We start from the raw sequence: 13,383 nt of genomic DNA, 5'->3' as shown, positions 1-13,383 counted from the left end.
ATATTTTTATTTATTTTTATTAAATACTTTTTTTTTTTTAAACTTTACTGTTGGGGGCTTCGGGGAAATATTAGGGGTCTAAACATACCCCTGATATTTCCCTTTTAAAATAGGAAAAGAGATTGAGAACACAAAGTCCTCAATCTTGTTTTCTGCAGCCCCTGTTATTAATGAACAGGAATCCTCTATACTGAGTGTTCCTGTTCATTCATAACTTGTGGATATAGTATGTTTACCATGTCCACAATCATGAATGAACAGGAGGTGATGTAAATCACTTCCCATTCATTCATAATTTGGGACACAGTAAACAAACTATGTCAATTATTTACAAACACTCAGTGATCACTAATCACTGGGTGCTTGTACCCGCTCTCTATCCTGGATCGGCTGTCACAGGAGTGAGTGGTGAGGGGAGCTTGGTCTCCTCTGACAGCTGACTCCTGCCCCGCACCGCTGCCCGGCCTCCTGTGACAGCTGACAGCGGTCTCTGCCCCTACACCACCACTCTCTCGATCTGTGACAGGAGGCTAAGCGGGGCGGTGCGGGAGGAGAGCTCAGCCTCCTGTGACAGCTGACAGCTGTCACCGCCCCCACGCTGCTACTCTCATGAACTGTCATGGGAGGCTGAGCGGTACAGGAGGAGAGACACACAGCTCTCACCTCCACTTCACCGCTCGGCGGCCAAAATTTCGGGTGCATCCCTAGTACTTATTGGTAATTTTTTTGACATAGGCCAAGGAGAGATAGAAATAAGAGAAGAGACTTAAGTTCTGGAATAGAGCAGCTACAGGAGGAGAACTTGGGCTTATATTCAACCAGATCTGTCAACCTTCCAGGACGAATAACTCCAATTCTGGTAACCCATTTGAATTGTAGTAAGGCAGCACTCAGATCTTACCTTTGGTCTCTAAGTATATCACTGGAAGCATTGTTAATCATGTTATCATTCTTATGACGGGCCTAGAAAATATGAAAGGTTTAAAAAAAAAATCGCATTTCCATAGAATAAAAGATAAAATGTGGTCACCAGACACTTATGGCCTACGACCTTTTTATGAAGTGGTTATAAAAAGGGAAACTTGCATGCAATACCCCATCAGCTCCCCGCCAAGCAAACAGCTAAATACAAATAAGAACCAGTTGACCTGCCAAAATATTTGAATTATGTTCAAGCAGTTTTGTGATCAAGGTACCCCTTTCGACATCACAGCCAAATCAGTGGCACCACAGTTAAGCATTCTAGCGTGTCACTGCCCCACCCACCTTGCCTAAGATTGCACAATGAAGGTGTTTCAACGTACTGATCAGTCTATCATTCTACTCATTCATCTAGTCAGCAAATTCTGATGGCAGGCTGACAGCATTGTATAATGCAGAGAAGACTAACTGGCTTATACTGCTGGGCCTCCCTGTCTCAGTCAAAGTTGCATTGCAGGGAAATACAGGAGGAAACCAATATGGCACTTGTACTAGTTGTTATGAACGAATTTAAAGCAAGTACCCCAAGCTACAGCCCACGGGCAGGATTTGGACCACGGCCCGTGGAGTGAATGAGTTGTGGGACTGCTGTGGTAAGAGTAAGTCAGGGCTTTTTTCTTTTTTTTACCAACTATTAATATCAGGTAATTTTCCTCCCAAAACAGTGGGGCATTTATTCCAACTACTGATGCCAGGGCAATTTTTCCTCCCACAACGCTGGGGCATTTGACCCTTAACTGACCAATGGCACCAGGCATTTTTTCTTCCATGGATCTGTCATACCAGGGCATTTTTTCTCCTCTGACTAGAGGCAAGACATTTTTCCTGCAATGGATCTATAATCCTAGGCATTTTTTCCTTCCACTTAATAGTATTTGGTGGGGCATTTTTTTCCAAGCCCAAGTGATCATCGATGCTGGGTATTTTTTATCTCCCCTTGACCATCAACACTGGGTATTTTTACTCACCATGACCATCAACGCTGGGTATTTTTACTCACCATGACCATCAACGCTGGGTATTTTTACTCACCTTGACCATCAACACTGGGTATTTTTACCCACCTTGACCATCAACGCTGGGTATTTTTATTCACCTTGACCATCAACACTGGGTATTTTTACCCACCTTGACCATCAACGCTGGGTATTTTTATTCACCTTGACCATCAACACTGGGTATTTTTACCCACCTTGACCATAAACGCTGGGTATTTTATACTCTCCCTGACTATCAAGCTGGGTCTTTTTTACTCCCCTTGACCGTCAACACTGAGTATCTTTTACTCCCCCTGGCTATCAACATTGAGTATTGTTACTCCCCTTGACCATCAACGCTGGGTATTTTTTACTCCCCTTGACCGTCAACACCGGGTCTTTTTTACTCCCCTTGACCATCAGTGCTGAGTATCTTTTACTCCTCCTTGCTATCAACACTAAGTATTTTTACTCACCTTGACCATCAATACTGGGTATTTTTTACTCCTCTGACCATCAACGCTGAATATTTTTAACTACCCTTGACCATCAACACCAGCTATTTATTACTCCCCCTGACCATCAATGCTGGGTACTTTTCACTCCCCCTGGCCTGTGTAGTCACTTTAAAAACAGGACAACCTGCAGATATAAAACAGGGTAAACTGCAACCTTTGTGGGCAAGCTGAGTACAAGCCAGATTATGCAAAGACATATTAGAGTTTATTTTCCATTTCACTCACAGTTTGGCCCCCAACAGTTCCAACTGCTTTTCTATCAACAAACTTTTTTAAATGACAAATTGAGGTACTGTTATTTCGCCGCAATTGAAGGAAAGACCCTCAGGCGGTTCCTCTACCTGCTAATCACTGTGTACTGAACTGGATTTAGACAGCTCAATAAAGAGGGACAGTGTGCCAAGCTAATCCAAGCTGCTTCTTTCCCATATAATCACTATGATGACCAATAACTGTGATCACATGTTAATGTTTACATGGTTGATCCATCCCCTTCCTCTTACAACAGAGGAAGGGGAGGGATCATAGTAAATTATGAATAAGAAATGAATGGATCAGCAGCATTGATTTCTCATTAGCCTTTTTAAAAAACCTTTGACCTTTTAAAAAACTCCTCTCCTATATATATGATCTTTATACTTTCTCTTTATGTGACCTATATATTAACCCTTCTCCTTCATTGTAAGTGACCTGTTCATTCCCCCTTGATCCTGCTTTTTTTTTTTCTTCAAAATATTTTTTCATTTTATAGTAAAAACAAAAAAATTGAATTTCCCACCTCTTTCTATCTAGGTGAAAATGGTCACAAGAACAAGTGGAGGAAGTGAAGTTCACAATGAAATGACAGCAAAAAAAAAAAAAAGATACTCAGGTACTCTATTTAACCCTTTCCCTGCAAGAGTTTTTATGCGTTTGTTTGTTTTTTGCACACATGGTATAATCCACATTTTAGGCCAGGAAATGTCTTAAACCCCCCCAGAATTATATATTTCCTGAAAGCACAGACCCTGTAGAATAAAATATGTTGCATATTATTAGCACAACTCTTTATCAAGCCCAAAATTTCAGTAAAAAAATACACAAAAACACAATATAACACTAATTTTGCTAATATAATATAAAAGATAAGGTTATACCGAGTAAAGGAGATACCAAACATGTCAAGCTTAAAGTTTGCATGCGCGCGTAAAACAGCAAAAATACAGCACCCCAAATTGTCCATAGGTGACAGTTAATCCTGTACAGGCCATCAATTTAGAGCTGTGAATTGGCCCTACAATTATTGCTCTCACTCATACGTAGGCACACCCAACATGTGTTTGCATTAGTATGTGTGTGTTCGGGTAGGGACATGTTACTTAAAATTATTTTGAATTTAAAAATAATTTAAATTTTATTTCTTGTAAACTTTTTTTTCTCCCTTTGACCTCTAGTGTCACCTTTGCACTTCAAAGTAGCTGATCAAGCATATATCGTGCTTGATCAGCTTCTTTCCTGGCTTCTCTAGCCATGAAATGACAGCTGAAAAACTAGAAGTGGTGCAGTCAGCATCACTTCTGGCTTGCTTTAGCAGGGAGGAGTTCAGTGAACATTCACTGGTCTCTTTTCCTGCTACCCGCCGACACGTACAATGTCGGTCACAGGCCCGCAGGAGGGCCAGCGGAGCCCAGGAAGCAAGGCAGGGGGTGTTGGGAGAGGGGCACCAAATCAGTTTGAATTTTAAAAAAAAATAAAAAATGATCCCAAACCAATATAGTTTCCCTTCAATTCAAGCAACTAGTAACTTACAATGTCATTGAACAAGTCCCTGAAAGCGCGGGCTGCCAGAATACAGAGTAGTGGAGCTGCGGCGGAGTATACAGGCAAGGTTGCAATCTCTGGAATGCTCTGTAATAAACAATTATATATTATAATATAAAAGAGAATATCAAGAGGAATATGCACAGCGAAATGAGATAGGCAGAATATGTAAAGGGGATAGCAATGAAGGTAGTAGCAATAAGGCTTTCTACAAAGTCAGTTTATCCTTGTTTTAGGATAATGAGCAGAGCCATGGAAATAATTGTTTTGTGCCCCTTTGTGGACAACTGCACTTCCGCAACTGCTGGTTTATAGCACGGATACAGTCTAATATTATAGAACCATGTATTCCAAACTACATACAGCTGTTTGGGCTTGTTGGCCATCATCAGTGCAGAGTATGGAAGCCATGGCTTCTATGGAGTTGGGTTTATGGACAACACAATGGAATAACAAGGACTGATGTAGCCCATAGACGTGCAGTGATAAGTTGGCTTTAGGTAAGTAGATATGCCATTGATTAGAGTTCTTGGTGGCATATCTATTAATTAAGAAAATGTAGAAAAGCTCGCTGTGTGAAAGAGTTCTTCTGAGCGCAGAGGGGAGCAGTATACTACTCCTTGCAACACACAGCCTGATAATCAGAAATTCTGCTTGATGCATCATTTTCATGATGACTTTAGGACTTTAGTAAAATAAACATAAGAGTTAAATATTCAACACGCTTATGTTGCCTGCACCTCAAAATGGTGCGAAATATGTATCGGTGGGTGAAAGGCAGTTTTTAAAGCAGTTGTTGGGAATGGGGAGATAGCTGGCCTAGAGGAGAAAACTGATATCCGATTTGGCGTTCTGCATGCCTGCAGTGATCCCCAATCCTCTAAATAGCACAACACATACACTCACTCATATGCACTTGGTAGCATACGGTTTACTACAAGCGGCGCTGGATCATTCACAAGGCAATGCAGGCAGGAGCCTAGGACCTGGTGGATGTCCAGTAGGCTCAGCCATATCCTTCAGGTGTCTGAAGTAGCTCAAGGGGTAGTCCAGATTTTAAAAACTGTGCAACAACCTGCCACTTTACAAGGGAGAGTGACCTTTCAAGCAGTTGGTATTTGATGGGGCCATGCAGTATACACAATGCAGATAGGATATTACTCTGTGCCTACTGTAATTCTTAGTAGCGTAAATTGTGCGAGAGAGAGAGAGAGAGAGAGAGGCCCAAGCAAAAGGTGCAAAATGCACAGCAGAACAGCAGAGTATACTGAAGAGGGTAGCTAACAGAGTTGAAGTACAACAAAAGCAAATAAATAGGACAAAAGGCTGGAGAGGGAAAACACAGTAGAAGTGAGGCAATGAAGGCAGTATACAGAGACTGACAGCACACAGATGAAAGCAATTAAGGTCTGCAGCAATATACTAAAAGGTAACCACTAAAATACTATAGTAGGGGCGCAAGGAGCAAAGCAGGGGATAACGCTAAACAGGCATACCAGCTGGTACAGGGAAGCCAAAGGCACAAGGATCCACTAGTAAGCGCAGGGAATAAGATCCCAGGGATAGTTAGAGCCACAAGGCGTACGGAACAAGGCATAAGACTTGTTGCTCACACCAAGAGCAACAAGTGAGGAAGTCCTAAATAGGGGGGGAGGAGATCCGATTGGCTGTAGCCTTTTGAGACACTATAGGCTGACAGCCCAGAACCAGGGAGCAAAGTGAAAATCCGGCACGGATTTCCGGAAATTGTGACAGTAGGCCTTCCATCAGTCAAAACATAATTTATAACCATATAACACTATTTAGTAGACATGTGCGATTCGTTTCGAATCGAAATTCGGACTAATTTTTGGAAATTTGGATGTATCCGAATTACAGATATAACGAATGCAAACGAATCCGAATTTCTGTTTCCGAAATTCGTTAGTGGTAGTTCGTTCGAACATTCGTTTCGTTTTCGTTTCTTATTCGTTTCGTTCGTTCATTGGAGCAAAGTGACATTAGAGAAGGAGACAAACATTTTTTTCCCCCTCAAATGTCACTTTGCTGCATACGAACAAACGAAACGAATAAGAAACAAAAACGAACGTTCGAACAAACTACTGCTAACGAATTTCGTCCGAATCCGCATTGACTTTTACACCGGAATCCCGAAAAACTAAATAACACAAAATCAAAACGAAACAAAACTAAAACACATTTTTTGGCAGTGCACATGTCTACTATTTAGGAGAAAGAAGAGCCCCATGAAGAGCATAAAAGGAGAGACCGAAGGAGAGCCGGAGGAAGAGAAGACCTTACCTGAAGAATTAATATACAGGTGAAATAGATCACTTGGGCCTTTTGGAACTGCTCATACAAGTTTAGCGGTATGAATGTAAAAAAGTTGTACTTTGAAGTTTTTATTCTGTTGCCCTTTGAAAGAAAGAAAACAGGTACAAATTATATATGGAATATCAGAGCTTATCAAAATAATTATCCGCATAAACCTTAGGTATTTACTATTTTTATTCCTGGAGATGGAAGGAAACCGCGGCACCATTCTGGCCTTTTTTTAGCCTGTTTGTCCACACAAACCTATTTTTAGGTTTTAAACATTATGCCGAAAAGATAAATGAAACAAACTGAAAAGAAAAAGACTATTAAAGTGGAATTAAAGTCCCTCACTTGCCAACTCTCCAGCGACTGTTGCCATCTACCTTGTTGCTGCTGACATCTTTGTTTGGTCTTCTTCTGGGTTCAGAATCTTCAGGACTCTTGAATGGCTTGCCTAGGATTAGGCAAATCCCACACATGCACACCAGCTCTAGCTCTTTTTGTGCCCGAGGCAATGTGCTCCCTTCCCCCCAACAGGCGTGTGACATCACCCAACGCTGCGCACGTGCAGCGTCATGTGACGTCATGCGTCTCCCCCCCCCTCCAGGATGTGTTTATTTTGTATTACTTTTTATTATTTTAATATTTTTTTACTGTTGGGGGGCTTTGGGGAAATATTAGACTAAACAGACCCCTGACATTAGACTAAACAGGCCCCTGACATTTCCCTTTTAAAATAGATTTTTTTTTTTTCTGCAGCCTGTGTTCTAAATGAATGGAAAGCCTCTGTACTGAATGCTACTACCCATTCAGAAACTCATGAATGAACAGGAAGTGATGTAAATGTCAGCTGATCGCTCCAGTGTTTGCTCTGCCACGCACAGAGGACGGCACAGCCTGTCCTTCTCCTCGGATCCTTGCTGCTCTTCCCCGCCTGTATTGGCAGAGGCAGAAGGGATCCGAAGAGAAGTGAAGCTCTGAAGGCGGCGGGAAGGGGATGGCCGAGCGGTGAGGGGAGAGAGAGCCGCCGACTGTCAGATCCTGGCCGAGCGTCTTTCTCTCTCTCTCTCTCTCTCTTTCCTCACCGCTCGGCCATTCTAAAGTGACAACTCCCTCCTCTGCTCTGCTCCCTCAACTTCTCCTCGGATCTCCGTTGCCTCTGCCCATATAAGCGGGGTAAAGATGCAGGGATCCAGAGGAGAAGCTGCAGGCTGTGTGCCCCACTCCTCCCTGCCACACTAAGCCCTGGCTGCGCCCCCGCACCCAACACCTAAAGCATTCCATGTTTGTTCACCGAGCTGTGCATGTCCAATCCCATGAAACATGTTGCAGGCAGCTTTTTATTGCAAAAGAGACATACAGAGGTTCTTCTGTAATAAAAGCCTACCTGTCAGCAGTTATTATCATACTGCAGTTCCACTTTAGAGTTGATTTCTCACAACCTCTAGCAGGTTTGTCCCAGTTGACAGCAAACCAGCATCCTGTGGCCTTGTGGGCAAAATAATTTCTTTCCTGTTCTCAAGAAGCCTGGAACAAAACATTACCCTACTGGGATTTGGCAAATATGGATACCATTGGTAAAAAAAGCATAAAGTCGTTTGAGTCAGTTACGTTCGTGAACTGATCACTTCCCACTTACACAGTATTTCTTCTTCCAGAAGCAGAGGAATCCTGGCTTCTTGATTTTTTCATGGTACTGTATGTCATTGGCTTTAACTTCCCAGCTGTAATCTACAAATAAAAATACACTTATTTGAGGACATGCTGTACTCGATAATGTTCAAATAGTCACAAATTATGACACAAACAGATCACCCATCTTTTAAGATTAACACAAAACACCCCACATGGGCAAAAATCAAATGATGAAATCAATTTGAAAAGGTCTACTGAAAAGGAGAACTGTGAGACAAGTGATTTTCACACTTAGATCGGGAAGTGAGCAAACATATAGCGTCGCTCGCTCACTTCTCGATCATGTCCCTGCAGAGAGCCGTTACTGTCACTCATGGCTCCCTGCAGGGATTCCCCCCCCCACTCCCCGCTGGCCGAGCCTCCAGCGCTGACTGGTGGAACGGACGGGGGAGGGGGCGGGTACAGCTGGCTCTGCCTCTAGATAGGCAGAGCCAGCTGTCACTCACGTAAGCTGGGTGGATCTCAACAGTAATGCCGGGAACCGTCCCGGCTGCGGCGGTCTCAGTATACGGCGAGCTGTAGCTCGCGATATACTGAGCTTTGGGTCACGGGAGGATGCTAGTTTGTCCTCCAATGACCCTTAGGAGAACTATGGGGAAAAACACTTACCCCATAGTTCTCCATTAAACATTGGCTTCACCATAATAACTGTGATATCTACACATTCAGCCTATATCAAGATGGGGGTTTTTTTTACGATGCATTCACACCTCTGCATTATGGTATGTTGCAGCACTGAAAAAAAAGATCTGACTTGCTGCATTTTTGGTGCAGCTTCCATTAAAGCCTAATACCAGGTACACAGCTAAATGCATATAGGCAGGGCCACCCCTATAATGAGGCAGCCTGAAGCAGTTGCTTTAGGCGGCATGTCTTTGGGTCACATGGGCATATCTGCCAACCCCCTTTCCAAACGGAGTGTCTCAGATTGCTAAGAGCTGTGGCCAGCATCACGCCCAGCTCCAGGCAACCAGTAATGTCAGTGAGCTGGGCAGGACACCAGATGGAGGTAACGAGCAAAACCGCTACCCCGGTACATGCTCTCACACACCTTGTAAGGTGCATCACTACTAGCACCTGACCCCCACCCAACCCCTAGTAACATGTATCCCCAAACAACCAATTGTATTCCCACCCGGCCTCAGGTGGCAAAATATGTAGGGACACCCCTAGTTATAAGGAAGCTGTAACCTACATTGATGTACATCTACTGTATTCCGTCCATTTAAGACTTTGCCATACAGCACCTTTTCGTCTGGCAAGGGAGGAGACCTGATTTTTCTCTGGTGCAATTTCACTTCCACTGACAGGTTTCCTCATCATCCCCACCTTGTGATTGGACAGTAAAAAGGAGAAACAGCAAACTAGTGAGTTTATCTAGGTCACTCTGTTCTCTCCTCTTATTAGCATATTTCTTGCACTGCAGCTATAGTTGCCACCTGAATGCTGTGTCTGGGTTTCATGGCAGCTAAAACCCGGACACAAGATGTCAGGCAATCATGGGGGCAACCAAAATTAAGGCCCCCCACTGAAATTAGGCTTGACTGATATTTACATATGATTTGGTGGCACTATTTACATACACATAAGCCATGACTCATTCATATGTAAATATCATGGTTAATTGATATATACATTCTGCACCTCCTTGCTGGTCAGTGTATATACCTCCGTTACATTGCTGGTCAGTGTATATACTTCCATTACATTGCTGGTCAGTGTATATACCTCCGTTACATTGCTGGTCAGTGTATATACTTCAGTTACATTGCTGATCAGTGTATATAGGTTTGTTACATTGCTGATCAGTGTACATATCTCCGTTACATTGCTGGTCAGTGTATATACCTCCATTACATTGCTGGTCAGTGTATATACCTCCGTTACATTGCTGGTCAGTGTATATACCTCCGTTACATTGCTGGTCTGTCTATATACCTCCGTTACATTGCTGGTCAGTGTATATACTTCAGTTACATTGCTGATCAGTGTATATAGGTTTGTTACATTGCTGATCAGTGTACATACCTCCGTTACATTGCTGGTCAGTGTATATACCTCTGTTACATTGCTGGTCAGTGTATATACCTCCGTTACATTGCTGGTCAGTGTATATACCTCCGTTACATTGCTGGTCAGTGTATATACCTCCGTTACATTACTGGTCAGTGTATATACCTCCGTTACATTGCTGGCCAGTGTATATACCTCCGTTACATTGCTGGCCAGTGTATATACCTCCGATACATTGCTGGTCAGTGTATATACCTCTGATACATTGCTGGTCAGTGTATATACCTCCGTTACATTACTGGTCAGTGTATATACCTCCGTTACACTGCTGGCCAGTGTATATGCCTCCAATACATTGCTGGTCAGTGTATATACCTCAGTTACATTGGCGGTCAGTGTAAGGCTCCTAACTAATTCTCTCCTTGCTCTCTCTCCTGGCTCTCTGTCCTGGCTGTCTCCTGTATATTCTCCACAAGAAATTCAGATTTGTTCAGGTTTCGCATGAAGAAAAGGTGACTATCCTAACTTCAACACACCTGATCAGCCTTTTTTTGCTGTTCCTCCCTCCTCCTCGCTGAGCTCTTCTTTACAGATTGCACAGGGACTGCAGGAGGCTGATACCAAGAAACAGTTGGGTACTAACACTGCTTTCATTGAAAAATAAACATTTAATGATGTATTATGATAACAATGAATGCAGTGCTGCATTCATAAGTGCCTTCAATATCTGCCTGGAGTTAGGAGGCTTTGAACATACCTTCCAGTTGGAAAGAAAGCTAATGGATGTAAATCTCTAACAATAAAATAGTATTAAAGTCCAATATGTCCCCATGCACTCCTCAGAGCGTCTCCGGCCCGAATCACAATAATGGTGCTTGCAGTGATACTCACGCATGGCGCCGTGCACATCAAACAGCAAATGAACAGGAATCACCAGCACTCGGTGGAAAACATTCAAACGATAAAGTCCATTTAATCGGACAAATCATCATACATGTTGCAATAATTATAACCGACATGTCAGGGCCACGCAGGGACCCTTCATTGCACACTGTGTGTTACATTGATGCCCTGACGAAGGGTCCTTGCTAACAATAAAATAGGACATACCTGAAGCAACGTCATTGGCCATCCTAAAAAAAAGAAAATTAAAATAAGTTAAACATTCATGTTACAGTTTTACCCATTGTAAATTGCATTTGTCATTTCTCCGCTCCATTTCACCATGTTTTTACAATGTTGGACATATTTTGTTAGATGCCTGTCTATAAAGAATTTCTTAGAGTGTCTTCTTTAACCAAAAATCTGCACCACCATTAGACAGGTTGCCTACTCCTATTCTTCAATGAAACAAAGATGGAGAAAGGATTCGCCTTACAGTGACACTGCCACCTTTTCATTTCAGGACACAGTGACCATGTCTTTGTAAGAGCCCTTTCACACGGGCTTTCTGATCAGGTTAGCCTGTCAGTTTTTCAGGTGGACCTGATCGGAAAGCCCAAGGTTAGTCTAAGGGCAGCCAAATCTAAACCGATGAACGTCTGTTTACATACAGTTACACCCGGCTGCGGTCAGGTCCGGAAAAACAAACGGAGCAGGATTTGGTTTTGCCAGACCTGAGGTAATCTGATGTAAACGGATACAAGTTCATTTACATCTGATTCTGAAAAAACTGGACTGGATTCAAGAAAAAACTGGATGGACATGGATGTCACTATTGTGACATCCAATGGCATTTGGTCATACTTCACCCCCACTTAGGAAACTTCATCAAAACACTTAGGGGTCTGTTGTATATCGTGCTCTTCTTCCTCCACATCTATAATTTAGAAAATCCTGGCTGTCATTTTGCCAGCAGCGACTTATTTTGTATTACAAAAGGGGCTGCAGCAGCTACTGTGTAATTTGACACTATCAAAACAGTGTAGTCATTGCAGTAATGATAAGTATTGCGAAGAAACAAGTTATTTGTTACTTTATAATTACTGTAATTAAGGGCGGACATCCATCTGTATATACTCTAATGTCAGTAAAAAAAAAACTTTGCATAAAGACAACACATCACAGACATATTTACATATAATTATAACACAATTTATACACACATTGAATTACAATTACATAAACTGTGCTTCTAATTAACCCCTTACAAACATTTAATTCAACAATGAATTGCAATTAATAAATTCATTCCTTGCTTTTCTCTTAGCTACAGTATTTTGACACCTTTTCTTTTTCATTTGTATTTATTTATTTTTTCTTTGTGAAGTTTTTTTTTTAATGCTCGGGAAAGGATTTCATTTGTGAATAACTTTGCCGTGGTTTGTAATAAGATTGTATTTTGTTACATTTTTTGCCTATACACTGAAAATAAAACAATAAAAATAAATAAAACAATTTTTGCATGACAATAATCAGGAGAAAGCCTTGTTTGTGCCAAATAAAATCAGTAGACCCATTAACTGTGGAATGTAGAAATTGCTTTGATCCACAAGGCGTATACAGCTAAAGTGCTTGAAGTGTATTTAGAGACAGGTTTTTTTTTTTTTTTTTAATAGAGTAAGGGAGGATTGGATCCCCTGTCAATTTTTTGGCCTGCCAAATCAGCTGCTTAAGAGCTCTATGCATGGAAATTCTATGCTCATCAGCTCCATACACTGGACGAATTCTTTATAAAATCAGCCACAAAAACTTCTGGGCATGTCAATCTCCTATGTTCCCCACAGCCCTCACCAGTTCCTGCTGCTGAAGTTCCAAGGAGATCAACACTCTAGGTTCACACCTAGGCGACATCCCACCCCGCGGCAATTGTGCATGATTCCCCGCGGATTGCGGTGCTGTCAGGAGTCGCCAAGGTGTGAACCAATCGTGCTGTGGGTGCCATTACTTTCTAATGGCACCCCAGTCGCACTAGGCGGATCTCCTGCCACGATTCCGCCCATGCTTCCAAAGACGATCACGGCTAAAAGAGCCGTGCGTCGTGTATCGCAAAAAAGAGGTACTTGTACCTGCACGGATGTCACCCCATTGAAATAAATGGGGCCATGCAGCAATCGCTGCCTGCACTGTGCAGGACCGCACGA

General features: G+C 42.5%; 1 protein-coding gene across 1 annotated transcript in view; it reads right to left on the bottom strand.

Moving 5' to 3' along the window:
* LOC108794647 (phospholipid-transporting ATPase IK-like) overlaps nt 1–11,432 on the bottom strand; it is a 57,529-nt gene extending 46,097 nt beyond the window's left edge. The window contains exons 1-5 of the mRNA XM_018565719.1: nt 11,411–11,432; nt 8,232–8,323; nt 6,578–6,691; nt 4,265–4,363; nt 902–963 (exon numbers count right to left, since the gene is read on the bottom strand). Coding sequence (XP_018421221.1) covers nt 902–963; nt 4,265–4,363; nt 6,578–6,691; nt 8,232–8,323; nt 11,411–11,432 — 389 coding nt within the window. The remainder of the gene's footprint in view (nt 1–901; nt 964–4,264; nt 4,364–6,577; nt 6,692–8,231; nt 8,324–11,410) is intronic.
* Nucleotides 11,433–13,383: the final 1,951 nt, after the last annotated feature.

The sequence above is a fragment of the Nanorana parkeri genome, unplaced genomic scaffold (assembly GCF_000935625.1).
Source record: "Nanorana parkeri isolate BGI_ZX_2015 unplaced genomic scaffold, ASM93562v1 scaffold880, whole genome shotgun sequence".
Lineage (NCBI taxonomy): Eukaryota > Metazoa > Chordata > Amphibia > Anura > Dicroglossidae > Nanorana > Nanorana parkeri.
This window is presented reverse-complemented; position numbering and strand designations above follow the sequence as displayed.